The 16801-nt window shown below is 35.6% G+C and overlaps 2 protein-coding genes across 10 annotated transcripts in view; both read right to left on the bottom strand.

Annotated features, from left to right (window-relative positions):
* Positions 1-16801, bottom strand: part of CADPS2 (calcium dependent secretion activator 2) — a 577926-nt gene that overhangs the window by 406063 nt on the left and 155062 nt on the right. The window lies entirely within an intron of this gene.
* On the bottom strand, positions 2223-5720 carry RNF148 (ring finger protein 148). The gene has a single exon (XM_074379145.1). It carries the CDS (start codon positions 3146-3148, stop codon positions 2237-2239), a length of 912 nt encoding a protein of 303 aa, XP_074235246.1. The 5' UTR covers positions 3149-5720; the 3' UTR covers positions 2223-2236.

Here is a 16801-nt window from a genome sequence, read left to right as displayed (position 1 = left end):
ATACTGCTTACTGTTGTGTGATGTGATTATGACACGCAAGATCAGGCAGCCAATTAGATAAGAGCTTAGAGCAAACTGTGAATTTATTAACTGAAATGCTGTTATGGGTGATTTCTATGTTGTATAAGATGGATATAATACTGAGCTACACATATCATAGTAGTGGGTAGCACACAAAACTAAAAATTAAATCTAAAATTCATAAAAAGGCATGCTCTTTAAAGCCTGAAAGCACATGTAAGAAGGCTACATACTTTCTTTTAATAGCAAGTGAAGGAGATATTGCCAATAAAGTGGCAAGCTAAAAAAAGAAAAAGAAAAAAAGAATAATGAAAAATTAGTGCTGTGACCAGGTGTGAGGCAAAGGGGTGAACTCAGTGACATTATTTTTATACCAAAAAGTAAAATCACAGTGCTAATTTTTGATTCATCACATAAACCCTTGTATTGCATTTATTTAATTTAAGCTTGCTGAGAAGTTTGTTGCTTTAATGTTTTGATATTTTAAAGTAGGGGATCCTGCTTATTTACTTCTGCCTCACTTTCTCCATCTTTCATTGACTATACAAATGGAGTATGTCTGATAGGAGTAAAGACAGGACTGACATCTAGGGAAGCTAATTTCTCTGCAGATCTTGACATCCGTTATTAATCAAACAATATTTTGAAAGAGGAAGAGAAAAGTGTGTCCAGGGAAAGACTAAATATAGTCATATTAGTTTGGCACAATTCATTTTTTAAAAACAGCTATTAAGAAAAACTTCAATGTGCACACTTAACCATTAGCAGCAATAAGTAGATCTCTTATCAAATATTTTTGCAGAACTCAACAAATCTCTATTGGAAGATTCTACACTCTGTCTGCTCTGCCTATGTTTTTGCTACAATCATGTCAGTGGCACAATATGACCTCAAAGCTAAAGGATAACGTGTGAACTCACAAGCATAGTGACAAGCAGCCACGCTGCTACTGGTACACTGTCTTGGGGGTGAATCTCAGTGCTGTGTTTTGTTTTGTTTTGTTTCCCACCAGCTAGGAAACCAAGGCCAAAGATTCTGACATTGAACATAAATGTCTCTGGCCTCCACGTGTAAAGTGCTAAAGGTCTTGACTGGATCTCACCAAGACTAATGGAGCTGCTACTTCTTATGAAATGTGAATCTACAACATGATAATTGGAGACAAGAAAGGGCCCTAGGAACCCAACTAAAACGAGTATGAAAAGAATACTGATATAAAACCTACCCACAATCGTTGATTTTCTCTCCCAAAGGCCATTAATACAGTTTTATTTCCATATGTCCCTGTATTTTTTAAAAGGTAGTACATGGTGTGCATACTCATGAAGTGCCACTGAGTTAGGCATCAAAGGTTTAGCATATTATCCAGAAAGAGAAAATTTCATCGATGCAACAATACTTAAATCTTTCTCTCATTGTTACACAGGTATTTATTCATCTACTAGAAAAAAAGGAAGATGCAAAATAAGGCAAAGAATATAACATGGAAAGGCAACTGAATAAAATTTTAGCTCTGCTCTATGTTATCAAAATGCCCCAGAGAAACATACATTACCATTTGGAGAGGAAAAACGAAGCATTTACTAAGGACACTTCTAGGAAAGAAATCTGCTACCATAGCTGAGTCACTACGGACTTAATGAGGACTTAAAGAGCTCTGGCAAACAAAGGTGAATGTTTGCAATGAGGCCTGTAATAATTTAGAACACGTTTCCTTACATAACCAAAGTACTATCATCTAAAATAATTATTTAGAACACATTACCAATCCAATGAGTAGCTTTGGAAACTAGATTTCCTGGGTATTAATAAAATTAATTAACCATGGAGAATCAGAGATATAAATTAGTAGATACCAAAATTAGTCAAAGTGTGAAACAAAGTACAAGAATTCGTATTAAAAAAGGAAACTTAAAATAGCATGGCTAATTCTCTATAGCAATGTCACAATCCAAGTAACCTAAGAAAAACATTGTTTTTAACATATACTAATGTTCTTATTTGGATAAGGGCAACAGTTAAAACTGATTAGAAAGACAAGAAGTACAAATAGCTGGGCATGATAGGGAGTTTTATTTTTGAAACACGAATTTCACACTTGTTGGTACTTGGGTAGAGAAGCTGAAATTTTCTCTCTTTATAAAGTACAATAAGAGAATTTAATCTTAATATTTGGAAAGATCTGGTTACATCTTCAGAAAATTCTCAGGATTTCTTAAATTTTCAGAATGTCACACTTGCACATGGGACATGTCCTATGGGCTAAAAGCCAGGGGTCAATGCATGCCTTATGGAAAAAATGTTTGCAAGTTAAAATGCGTACCACATCTTGGGGTTTGTATGTGTCAAAGCAAACAACACAACTGTCTTCATTTGGGTCTAATTCCTTATCCCCTTCTTTGAGAACTCGCAGTTGAAGCTGGCCAATAGCTTTCTTCACATCTGCCTTTATCCGTCTTTGCGTCCTGGTGGAAGAAATGGGCACTCTAGGTCTCCAGACACAATATAAGAAAAGGTAGGCAACTGTGGCAGCCAGGAAAGTAAACAGAGACATGACACAATGGCTCAGCCATGGCATGTGCATTCTCCCGACTTCAATGATGATTGTCACATAGACTCCTTTCTTAATCAAGCGCAAAAGTTCCATGCCTTTCAGGTTGCCTATCATCACCACGACTATATTTTCTGTCCCCTGGTGAGACATGGGAAACACTTTATTGCCCGTACCTGGATAGTTGTAGATGATCACCCCATTTGCTCCTTTCTCTGCTGCCACGTTGATTTTACGTGTAAAAGTACAGCCTCCTCGTTCAATGAGGGCCAGCCAAGAGTCTGCCTGTTCAGGCCTGCTGAAATTGGTCAAAGGATTACAAGCATTCTGATTCCATCCTTCAGGAAGTGCCACCGCACCAGACACCCTTTCCAGAGGAGAATGATTCCCGAACACTCCACTCTCTACTAATTCTGATATGATCTTATTTCCCACCTGAAATGTTATATTCAGGTGAGCTGTCCAAATGGCTTTTCCATTTGAGTCAGGAAGGCTAAGTAGTAGAAAGATACTAAGCCTCAAAAGTCCAGATGGAACAGAACTATGAGCCGAAGGAGTAATCCTAAGGAAGCTCATGCCTCCATTTGTCTATTAACAGACAAACACAAGAAAACAAAACAACAACAATTGTAAAAGAACATAAAGAAGACAGCTTGTTGGCAGTAGATTACTAACGCACATAAATGGAAAAGGTCTCCCTGGATAAAAGATATCTTGCTCCTTCCAGCATTATCATATTTGGTAGATTATCTTTCTCATAGTGAAAGAAAATAACAGGAGTTGTGATTGGTACCATGTGATTTCAAAAAAATTATGACATACTAATGGGGAAATTGTGACATCAGAGGTAGTTAAACCAATCCAAGTGTTTATAATAGTGTATTGCATCCTGAAATCTTATTGGCCAGAAAGCTAAGCAATGAGTCAGGATATATAACAATTTGAATAACCTGTAAAGCAAATAAATAAATTGGTAGGAATTTTTTAAAGGCTTGTAGTCAAGATACATAACAATTTGAATAAGCTGTAAAGCAATAAATAAATTGGTAGGAATTTTTTAAAGCCTTGGGTTTCTTCCTTCATTCTGAATAGACAAAGGAAATCTACCAAGTCATGCAAAAATTTTTTTCTAGCTGTAAGGCAATGGCAAAGATAAAAATAATTCATGTATTAGTGCATGTACCTGGGCCAGCTGCCAGTTTTTATGTATGGTTCAACACTACCCAATATACCATTCTGTGGGAAGCAGGAGCAAACCATTCCCACCTACTTTTTGCATTAAATGTCTATCCCACACCTAAAAATTCAACACAAAGAAAACAGAGTGTAAACTCAGATTGTTAGCCTGATACAGTCTCATCTTCTGCTGAGAACCTACTATGTTCTAGGCAAATACTGAAAGTGGAGCATATGTTGGAGAAGAAAATAGAAGTAGCCCTACTCTTGTAGAGGATTTTAGATGATGTCCTAAGGACAAGAGAAACACACTGTAGGGTTCTAATCCAGGGAGGTGACAAATGTGTTTCAAAATGTTCACTTTGGCTGCTTTATGGGGAAAATGTATTGGACAGAGAGAATAACATGAGATGAGCTTAGGCAAAAGAAGATAGTAGCTTGGACTTGAAGTAGCAGTATAGATGTAGAGACATAGACAAAGGCTGAATAACAGATTTAGTAACTGGAAGGATAGTACTGGAAAGAGGAAAGGATGGCCACAGTGATAACAAATCACTACATTATTTTTGCAAACTACAGAATCTTTACTGCTTTAAAGATGCCTTATTGTTTACATTTATTTTAAATCTTTATCTAAAGTCTGTTTCAGGGAGTCAATAAATTGACAACACCCACTCAAATATTATCTACCATGTATAGGACATCTTCTATGTGCACAGCAGGCCACAAGTCCTAGGGAAAGAAAAAGAAAAGACTCTATTTCCCAGTGTGCAAAATGGACATGAAGATTTAATCATAGACATGATAGAGTTTTCTCATTTCAACAAAAGCATTTATTATATTCCCTGACCCGTTGTATTTTACTTAATATTTGCTTTTTTTGGAAGAAAAAAAAAAACCTAGCAAACAGTCTATTTGTCCCATTGATACAATTCTATTAAAGCATGACTCAGTTCACATCTGAACTGTCCTTACAGGTAGACTTTTTTTTTCATGTTCAAATGGGTTGAATTCCTGGCCGATTCTATCAAGAGTGGCAAATTGAAGCCTCATTAAGAAGACAATTTAACATCATCATATTAGAGGCAATTTGTTAGATCTGTGATATTTAACCTTTGGAAGCGGAATTACAAAATAATGTAATTCTGACTTTTTTATTTTCCAGATTTTTTTGGGGGGTGAAGAGTTCAACTTGTAACTACATGTTGTTTTAAAACGTATCTCACATCAAAAGGTTCTCTGTATGGTTGAAGAGACTAATTTGAAGAACTTAGCTAATTCATTCTGTTTTTCTCATTATAAAATAAAGTGGTTAAAGCAATGATAGAACGGTCCTCTCCTTTGCCCCAGTCTTAGAACAAAATAAACCTATAAGAAACAATCATCTATCTCTAACAAAGTGGTTTTCAAGTTAGGAGCAATTTCTGGAGACGCTTTTTATTGTCACAATTAGAGAATGCTACTGGCATCTAGCAAGAATACACCAGGGTTGCTGTTAAAACTTCTTAAAATGCACACAGTATTCCCACGATATGAAATTATGAGGCCCAAAATATCAATAGTAAGGTGAAGAAACCCTGATCTAATGAAATAGCCTAAGGAGAGAAGAATCCCAAAACTCCTCCATCCCTGATGGATGGGTCGGGTATAAATTCTCGACACAGAATAAGCTTTTATAATTGGCAATATTGTCCTCAAGGATAATGTTCTCAATGCAACTCAATTTCCCCAGTTTTCCCTGGAATAGAAATAGCAGAGATCTGTACAAGTTACCTATTAGTTCATTAAGTATGATGTCAAATTGCATCTATATTATCAGAATGAGGTCTAAGAGTCTTCTTGGAGCAGCATGTGAATGGGGGAGGGGAGGGGGGAGGGAGAGAGAGAGAGTGAGAGAGAGAGACTTGATCACTGAGGTAAGTGTAAAAAAATCAGGTTTTTCACTATAAATTACAACTATATGTTTTCTTGCAAGAAAAAAATGTGTATTTTTATATATAAATATGTGCATTCTTATATATAAAAATGTTTTATATAAATAAAATATATATTTTTATATATGTATTATATATTTTATATATATTATATAATACACACACAAACACACACACACACACACATTTTTTTTTTCCAGAAAGTTACCAGACTTCTCTCCATGTCAGTTTGGCTAGAACTACTTCACAAACCCATGCCTAGTGGAATCCTTGGAAACTGGAGTGGAGTCAACATGACGGTCCCAGGTTAATCATGATTTATCCTGCTGTAGAGAGCTCTTTCCCTGGCTGAGCACATGGCCAGAGGAAGGGTGAAGATTTGAATGCTCTGTTACCAAGGGGAAAGACATGAACCAGAAGGTAAGTAGGCAGGTACAATGGCAATTACAGGCTCTGCATTCCTGAAGTACCCCCAAAGGAATAATACTTAACCATTAACCACAACAAACATGTAATATGCACTATACACAAGGCACTGACATGAGCCAGAGTCTATGTTAATAGGGACACAACATGGCTCTGACCTTAGGGAGGGCATTATCCAGGCAGAATTAAAGAGTTATATGCAAGTTACATGTATGTGTGTGTGCCGGGGGGCGGGGGGTGTATCCTATAACTTCCAGGTTCCAATTAAAATTCTGAGGAGGTTATAACTATTATTAAAGGAAAAAAATCAACTAACTGATCTCTATCCCTCTGCTATTCTTTGCTTTCTATGGGTAAGAATGCTCACACTCCCAGAAATCTCTACTCTGATAACAAAATAGATAAATACAATCACAGTGTACTGCTCAGACAGCATCTCTAACATGTAAGGAAAACCAATAAACTACCTCACGAGTGTCAGTATACAGGGCTGTGATATCATGAGAGAGGTCTAGGAATTTTCAAAACACTATTTTGCATTCAGGTTCAAAAATTATAACTATATATGTTTTTTGCAAGAAATTAAATGAATCATAATGAGATCTGAGGAAAACAGAATACTGACTCTAAAGTACTTCACTGAGAGCAACAAAAAAGCAGACAGTACTACTACTATTTTTTCTGAAAGCAGAATCTTTACTTTTACAATTTTTAAGGTTTTCTAATATGTGTGTATATATGTGTGTGTATGTGTACATATATATATATATATGTATGTATGTATATGTATATGTAAAATTTACAAGCATTCCCTTTAACAGCTAATGTATCAGTGGTTAAAAAACTTCATACTTTCATGTAACAAGCTAGTTTATATAAAAGGCATTTCTGGGTAGTAGCAACTATAATTCTAATTAATTCTAATTTGTATTTTTTTAAATAATTTGTGTATATTTAATGTGTACAACATGATGCTATAAGATACACATATATAGTACAATATTTGCTATAGTGGAACAAATAAGCATGTCTGTCATTTCATACAGTTATCCATCTGTCTTCCTGTTGTAAATGCAGCTGTAATCTACCCATTTAGCAAAAATCCTAATATAATTCCCTCTACAAAATTACCTATTCTATTAATCTTCTTGAGAGACAGGATTAAATCTTATTCTCGTCTTTTTAATACCCAGCTTCTAACATAGTATCTAGCACATCATAGGTTCTCAATAAAAGTTGAATTAAAATTATAGTGTCATTATCCTCTGTATTCTATCTGGTAATATTCCTTATGCAAAATTGTATCTACTTAGTTTTACTTCAAAAGGGTAATCATTTCAGTAGGAGTATAGAATAGTTAGAATATGCATAATGAGTTCAACTTATAATTATTCCATATACACACATAGAATATGTGTGTGTGTATGTATGTATGTTTATATGTATTCCTTGCTCTTATCATAAAACTTGATTCCTTAGCCATACATTAATACAAAGATAAATAAGCATTTGGAATATGACCAAATTCCTTTAAATTGTAACAGGCATAAATAAACATAAATTACATTATCTTCTTCATTCTGAATTCAAGTCATAGTCTACATAACTTTAACAATAAATTGAAAACAATATTTTCCTCATTCAGTCTACCAAGTTAGAAGACAGAATGGTAATAAACAGAGTAGAAACTCATTATTACTGCTCTGGGAAGTAATGGGGGGAAAATTCACATTGTAGTTTTTGCACTAGAAGGTAGAAGGAAGAGCTGAATATTCTTAAACACAAGATTAAGGACAATATTTGGCATTAGTATAATTATTATCTTTGTTTGAGCCTGGAACAAAATATATCTTAATATTAACTAAACCATTTAGACTGGATTTTTTTTTGAAGTGGTGGTGAACAGGCAATATATTCAAAAGAGGAAAAAATTCACCCAAACAGAATCCTTTAAATTACCACCAGCAACTGTCCTATTCATGTAACAATTTATTCTGCCCCTCTCATGATTAAGATCCAGTGACGAGGACCAAATGGGTTTGGAGGCTGCTTCTGGGACTCCATCATTTCAAAGTTGTCCTAAAGCTTAAAACAGACTCTAAATCTTCCTAAGCCACTATCAGCCATTGAAGGTTTGCATAAGCTTTGCTTTGCTAAAACAAGACCTATAATGGTTAACTCTGAGTAAGTCTGTGGTTAACTCTGAGTTCCTAGCAGTCAGAAATAACAGGGAAAATGTGATTAAGGAGATTTTCTCCTTATGTTTTTCCAATTCACAGATCACAAAACCCTTCTTTATTTCTTATATAATTTAATCCCTCCTGGGAAGGAGCAGAGAAAAACGAGGACACTAGCAGAAACAGTGAACAGTATATCAAAGCACCAGGCTATGTGACAAATCTGTCTGAAATCCAGTTTTTGCTACATGCTAGCCATTTGAACTGAGCCATGTTGAGCCTCAGTTTTCTCATCTGTAATATGGAAAAGTAAAGTCTGCCTCTAGGGGCCATGGTGAGTATTAGATGACATATTTCAGATCTGTTTGTAAATTACCCAGCACACTGCCAGCTTAGCTTGGTAGGTGTTCAATAAATGGGCCTTCCTTCCTCTTCCCAATCCTGAAAAATGTGTTTCTTCCATTTTCTACCTAATTCTCAACATCTTTACAGACTCATTTCAATTTCATTGTTATCTCCCTAGCCAAAAACACATGCTCCTATGACACTTTATTTCTGTACCTATTTGGCAGTCATTTAATTTTGTCGCATATTGTATATAATTAGATGCATATATATATATATATATATATATATATATATATATATGTATGTATGTATCGGTCTATACTTGCACTTGGTTTAGAATATCTTGTGAGCAGTGGTCTTATCTGATTCATTTTTTTAAAAACCCTTTTTCTCCCTCTTGTCCCTACACTAGCACAATAAAACCTACTCAAGGTCCCTGACAAAATGTTTGACTTTTCAAGTACTTTCTCTTCAAAATATTAAGACATATCTGCAGCTTTTGCAATCTTTGCTTTATACAACTACCCATTTAAAAAAAAAAAAAAGAGAGAGAGAGAACAGGCAATGATTTGACAAGTCTTCCCTCAGCTAAGAATTACATTGACAACAGTTGTCCAGAAAAAGACTTATTTAATATCACAGGATCAGAGGCCATCTGTCTTACATTTTCTCTCCAAAAGTCAAGAATAAATTTCATCCACATCTCTGTATCTGAAAAATGGACTAAATGTGGAATAATATGCAGCCATAAAGTAATAACCATTTCTAGTATATAAGAAGCAGTCTTTACAGGGACAAAAATCCTCCTTTAATTATTTTTATGTAAACGAATAATATAGATCTACATCTATATAACAAGTCATGAGCCCTAAATAGTCATTATCAGGAGAAAACAATACCAATTACGTATACCTTGGTACCTCAAAGAAAATTCCAACATTACATCAGGAGTAACACTTAAAGAAAAAAATTTCTAATTGCAACTAACTTTCTCTCCAATCCAGAATGCTTTCTATTTCTACCCCAAGTGACAGTCGAATCCTGTGATCCCCACAAAGCTTTTCTGAAAACAATGGTACTTTTTTCCCATTTTACGAAAGTTGCTACTTTTACTTCTCAAATTGTAAGATTTTTGAGGGGAGAACTTCACTATACTCCTTCACATTCCTGCAGGACCTAGTGCACCGATTTGTAAAAAATCAATTTCTTATTTAATTTAATATAACAAAGGTACTTCTCTGGCATGATTAAGGACCTGTCATGTCCTATTGTTTTTCATATTCACTCTAGAAGCACAATCTAAGAACCATCTATTCAAAATGTCTACATTATTTATTTTACTCATGCAAATATTTACCAAGAGCCTACTATATGCATAATACTTAATCATAAGTGCCTATAATTCTAGGGCCACAGCAGTGATCACAAAGGAACAATTTCCTGTCCTAATGACTCTTTTGTGTTCCCAGTATCCAAAGATGAGGTCATGGTTGTATTTTATCCAAGAAACTGACCTTCTGATATAATATTATGCTAAATAAGGTATGAAGCAAGTACCAGAGAAGCACAGTATCTTAGTCCATTTGGGCTGTTATAATAAAATACCATAAACTGTGTAGCTTATAAGCAATAGGAATTTATTTTTGCACAGTTCTGGAGGCTGAGAAGTCCATGATCAAGGCAGATTTGGTGTCTGATGAGGGCTTGCTTTCTGGCTAGTAGAAAGCACTTTTTTGCTGTGTTCTTACATTGTGGAAAGGGTAAAGGGGTCTCTCTGAGGCCTCTTTCATAAGAACAATAATTCTACTCATGAAGGCTCTGTTCCCATGAGCTAATCACCTCCCAAAGTTCCTATTTCCTAATACCATCACCTTGGGGATTAAGATCTCAATATCTCAAGGAGAACACAAACATTTGGATCACGGCACACAGAAAAATAAATCTTGCCCCCCAGGTAGGACAGTTTAATCAACATATAGTTCTGATACCCTAATGTATTATTTTTCCTAGTATATTTCATGCAATGAAAAATAAAGCAGTCCATAGAGCACATCTATTCATAAAGTTTCCTTCATTCAGATCTCATGAAGCTTTTAAATTTTATATTTTTTAAAAAAAGCTTTTTTTAATATAATTTTCATAGTCTAAGGTCTCGATAGTTTTAGAAACTGCTGAATTCTGCAAGTTTAATTAATTCTTAAGCCAGACTGCCCGAGTTTAAATCCTGTACCTACACTAGCTCTACAACTTAGGCAAGTTAGCTAACTTGTGTGCCTTAGTTCCCTTACCTGTAAAACAGAGATAACAATAGTACCAAATTTTTAGGACTCCCATGAGGATTAAAAGAAACAATGCATAGTCTTTAAAGCACTTAGAACACTGCTTGGCTCATACACACAATGATGTGTGCTCACTGCCACCACCCATCATTATATTTCAATCATTGTCTTATTCACCTAATTTACTAAAGATGATGCCAAGATCTGTAACAATTTTTTTCAATCTTATAATTGTAAGGAAGTTTCTATTTTGACATAATATGTTGGTATCACTTTTCCATATATAACATACATTCTTGAAGACTAGTGATCTCTTTATGCAACTGCCTATAAATATCTCCAGCTTAGCAGCTAATATTTGAATGCACATTAGGGAAAAAATATTTCATGATTCGCAGAGGATGCATGAAAACAGTGTTAGAACTTAATTATGATACATTTTATAATTATAATGTACAGGCCAACTTAAAGAAAAAGAAGGCCTTTTTTTATTCCCTCACATCCATAGACCACACATGAAAACAAGAGTAAAACAAAGAAATAAAGCTTTTCATTAGATCTGCTGGCACAATATTTTTCAATACATTGACAAAGAGCTTGGCTTCGCCAACTAATTATTACATTCATAATCCATGTCTAACTTCAAGAGCAACATTCATGTCACCAGTGATTCAAAATTTAGTTTGAGATTTAGGGAAAAGAGGAGGCAATCATGAGGGAAAGCAAGTGTTTGTATAATCCACCTAAACAACTAGATCTAGCAAGATGCAGAGGTAAATTACTGTTGTTCTGGTTAGTGTCTATTTAATTGGTATAGTTATACTAACAGATTACTCAGATGGGAAAAGTAAATGATTGATATTCCATATAAATTTAGAAGAAAAATGACATGGTTAATCTGAAAATACACGAGTAGCAGTCTATACCTATAAGAATATTAAGTGGATATAGAATTCACTGTTTCTAACAAATCTACAACTTTCAGATTGTTTCGAGTTGTCTTAAGTTTTTAGCTTGATTTCCTATGTCTCATTTTACTTTTTACATTTTACATTTCCATTTTAAAATCTTTGATAAACAATTTCTTTTAATGTTTTACTACCACCATGTTTTTAACAAACCAAACAATAAGTAGGGCTATGAGTAAAACAGTTACAGATAGAATCCATAGTCAAGTGGAGACATGGAAAAAATGAAAAATTTGCTTTTTGCATGTTTATGTCTTACCAAAACACATACATACAAGATGGGCTATGAACAGTAAAGAATAAATCTTCAAGACAACACTAGCACAAAATCCACTGACACACGTAAGTCCATTTACTCACTTTAGTATAGTGTTCTTAGAAACTCTACTAGCTAATATTGCAAGTATAGTCCTTATAATTTGTTGAATAATAGAAACTCACAGAGCTATTGCATTAATAAGTACTGATTTGAGTCTTTACTTAACATTTGGTGTTTAGCACTCTACGTCTTACCTCATTTAAAATTCACAACACTGCAATGAAGTAGACACTATCAGAATCTCATTTTATTAATGAGAAAATGGAAACCAAGCATGTAATTGGTTAAATGCTATACAGCTGGTTAGGTGGATGAACCACTGGAAGGCATCTGCCCTAGAGCTTCTAGAGGGAGTACAGCCCTACCGACATCTTAACTACAGACTTCTGGCCTCCACAACTGTGAGAGAATACATTTCTGGTTTTTGTTTTGTTTTGTTTGAGATGGAGTCTTGCTCTGTCACTCAGGCTACAATGCAGTGGTGCGATCTTGGCCTCAATGCAACCTCCACCTCCCGGGTTCAAGCAATTCTCCTGCCTCAGCCTCCTGAGTAGCTGGGACTACAGGCACGTGCCACCATGCTCAGCTAAATTTTTTTGCATTTTTAGTAGAGACGGGGTTTCACCATGTTATCCAGGATGGTCTTGATCTCCTGACCTTGTGATCCACCTGCCTCAGCCTCCCAAAGGGCTGAGATTACAGGCGTGACTCACTGTGCCTGGCCATTTTTGTTGTTTTAAGCAATTCCATTATAGCAATTTGAGACAGCAGCTATATGAAATTAATAGAGCTTATTGGTTATTTAAATTTCCTATTCTTTGATTGTTATTCATATGCCTTATTCATATTGTTCAGGGAGTATCTAAGTTTTCATACTGATATACAGGAGTTCTGTACACACCTTAGATTTTAAGCCTCTGTTGACTGTAAACACTGTAATATCTTTCTCACACTTTGGCAGCCAAAGTGCCTAGTTAGGATTGGTTAGGCCTCATAACCCTGTCTCCTAGGTAAGATTTCTCCTTCCAGAATCCAGATGGCAAAGTGGTTACTTCAGCCTGTGGACAAGACACATGAATCCATGATCGGCTCTTCTATAACCCACATAGGATTTCCATGCCTTATAATTTTAAAGTAGCAAATATTACTCTGCTCATGCCTTAAAAACATGAAAAGATTCTCTTTTCTATATACAGTCCAAACAGAGGTCATTCTGTTTTGAATAAGGTCCGGAGTATACAGGTCTGCCTCTAAAACGAGAGCTGCTTTCCTATGGACAAAGACAGCTTCGCTCATCTTCCATGATCAAAATTCTCCCTCACACACGGCTTAAAACCTCTCTAAACAATGCACTGCAAAGAAAAAAAAAAGCCAGTTGAAGAAGTATAAAATCTAACCATAGTGCAAAGCTCCAAAGTAAAAACTCCACATGGTCCACTCCTAGTAAGGTACCACATTGAAGCTTAAAGTCATCCACCCTGACCCTAACAGAAACAATAATGGCATGATTTTGCTGTTCTAGATTTTACTAAGAGCTGTAATCTTTTATCTACTATTCAATATGAAAACACTAAAAATATTTTTCCCCATAAGTATGCAGCAGATTCATTGAAGGGGAAAAAAACTGGTATTTCAAAATTGCTAAAAGAATACATTTCAAATGCTCTCATGATGAAAAAAGTAAGTATGTGAGGTGATAAATATGTTACTTATCTTGATTTACTCATTCCATATTGCATACATAAGTCATAACAACACATTATACACCATAAACGTATACAATTATAACTCGTCAATTAAAAATATATAATAAATTTTTTAAAAACTGTTCTGAAGTAATGGAAGTCTATGTATTCATTCAATGTGACTATTCATATATGTTGCTAAAGGAATATTTGTTTTATGAAAAAAGCCTGCCTTGGACCTTAATGGGGTACTACCTAACATGTGCTGTAGGCACTATGATACAATTCTGATATCCAAAACAATGGGCATAGGGCAGGCCCACTGCTGCCATCACTATTAAAAAGGCAGACAAATACAACTTACACCTCCAATCCCAGACAAAATCCATTGCAAAGCTCACTGCCTAAAAGAGCAGAGGCAAGGGACCTCTGAGTCAGCAGAAAGCTCTACATAGAAAGGCAGCCATGCCTGGTTTCTCCTTCCAACCTCATCTACCAGGTAAATCACTCACCAAGGAAAGAGTCAAAGGTACAGTGCAACCAGGGGCACTGACTGTACTAATACAGTTCTTGGGAGGGGCATGGACTGGAGGGAGGCCCAGAAAGGGAAACACTGATATATAAACAAGAAAGCAGAATCCAAAGGAAATAATGGGGTTTATTCCCTACTTGGAATGTGAACATTATATTTCCTACTAGAACACAAAATGAAATTTCAAATGTTGACAAACTCTGTAACATGGTATCATTTCCAATTTTCAATAACCCAACAAAATTTGCCAGTTAGAACTTTATCATGTCTAGTGCCAGATTTCAAAGGGAATGCTTCCAGTTTTTGACATTCAGTATGATATTGGCTGTTGGTTTGTCGTAAATAGCTTGTATTATTTTGAGATACGTTCGATCAATACCTAGTTTATTGAGGGTTGTCAGCATAAAGGGCTAGTGAATTTTGTCAAAGGCCTTCTCTAAATCAATTGAGATAATCATGTGGTTTTTGTCTTTGGTTCTGTTTATGTGGTGAATTACGTTTATAGACTTGCATTTGTTGAACCAGCCTTGCATCCTCAGGATGAAGCCGACTTGATCATAGTGGATAAGCTTTTTGATGTGCGGCTGCAATTGGTTTGCCAGTATTTTATTGAAGATTTTTGCATCTATGTTCATCATAGATATTGGTCTGAATTTTTATTTTCTTGCTGAGTCTCTGCTGGGTTTTGGTATCAGGATGATGTTGGTCTCATAAAATGATTTGGAATCTGGCACTAGATAAGGGTGCACTCTCTCACCACTCCTATTCAACATAGAATTGGAAGGTGTAGCTAGAGCAATCAGGCAAGAAAAATAAATAAAGCGTTTTCAGTTAGGAAAGGAAGAAGTCAAATTGTCTCTATTTGCAGAAGATATGATTGTTATTTAGAAGAGCCCATCGTCTCAGCCCAAAATCTCCTGAAACTGATAAGAAACTTCAGCAAAGTCTCAGGATAAAAAAATCAATGTGCAAAAATCACAAGCATTCCTATACACCAATAACAGACTTAAAGAGAGCCAAATCAAGAACGAACTGCCATTCACAATTGCTACAAAGAGAATAAAATACCTAGGAATACAACTAAAAAGAAATATAAAGGACCTCTTCAAGAAGAACTACAAACCACTGCTCAACGAAATAAGAAAGGACACAAACAGATGGAGAAACACTCCATGCTCATGGTTAGGAAGAATCAGTATCGTGAAAATGGCCATACTGCCCAAAGTAATTTACAGATTCAACGCTATCCCCATCAAGCTACCAATGACCTTCTTCACAGAACTGGAAGAAACCACCTTAAAGTTCCTATGAAACCAAAAGAGAGCCCACATAGCCAAGTCAATTCTAAGCAAAAAGAACAAAGCTGGAGGCATTACACTACCAGACTTCAAACTACACTACAAGGCTACAGTAATCAAAACAGCATGGTACTGGTACCAAAACAGAGATATAGACCAATGGAACAGAACAGAGGCCTCGGAGCAAGACCACAAATCTACAACAATCTCATCTTTGACAAACCTGACAAAAACAAGCAATAGGAAAAGAATTCCCTGTTTAATAAATGGTGTTGGGAAAACTGGCTAGCCATGTGCAGAAAGCAGAAACTAGACCTCTTCCTGACACCTTACACTAAAATTAACTCCAGATGGATTAAGGACTTAAACATAAGACAAAACATCATAAAATCTTTAGAAGAAAATCTTGGCAAAACCATTCAGCACATAGGCATAGACAAGGACTTCATGACCAAAACACCAAAAGCACTGGCAACAAAAGCCAAAATAGACAAATGGGATCTGATGAAACTTCACAGCTTCTGCACAGTAAAAGAAACAGTCATTAGAGTGAATCAGCAACCAAGAGAACGGGAAAAAAAATTTGTAATCTACCCATCTGACAACGGGCTGATATCCAGAATCTACAAAGAACAAAAACAGATTTATAAGAAAAAAAAACAAACAAGTCCATTCAAAAGTGGGTGATGGATATGAACAGACACTTCACAAAAGAAGACATATATGAGGCCAACAAACATGAAAAAATGCTCATCATTGCTCGTCATTAGAGAAATGCAAATCAAAACCACACTGAGATACCATCTCACACCAGTTAGAATGGTGATGATTAAGAAATCTGGAGACAACAGATGCTGGAAAGGATGTGGAGAAACAGGAACACTTTTACACTGTTGGTGGGAGTGTAAGTTAGTTCAACCATTGTGGAAGACAGTGTGGTAATTCCTCAAGGACCTAGAAATAGAAATTCCATTTGACCCAGCAATCCCATTACTGAGTATATATCCAAAGGCTTATAAATCGTTCTACTATAAGGACACATGCACACAAATGTTCACTGCAGCACTGTTTACAATAGCAAAGACCT

Source organism: Saimiri boliviensis, chromosome 10 (genome assembly GCF_048565385.1).
Source record: "Saimiri boliviensis isolate mSaiBol1 chromosome 10, mSaiBol1.pri, whole genome shotgun sequence".
NCBI lineage: Eukaryota > Metazoa > Chordata > Mammalia > Primates > Cebidae > Saimiri > Saimiri boliviensis.
The sequence above is the reverse complement of the archived record's forward strand: the minus strand, read 5'-3'. Positions and strand labels throughout refer to the sequence as shown.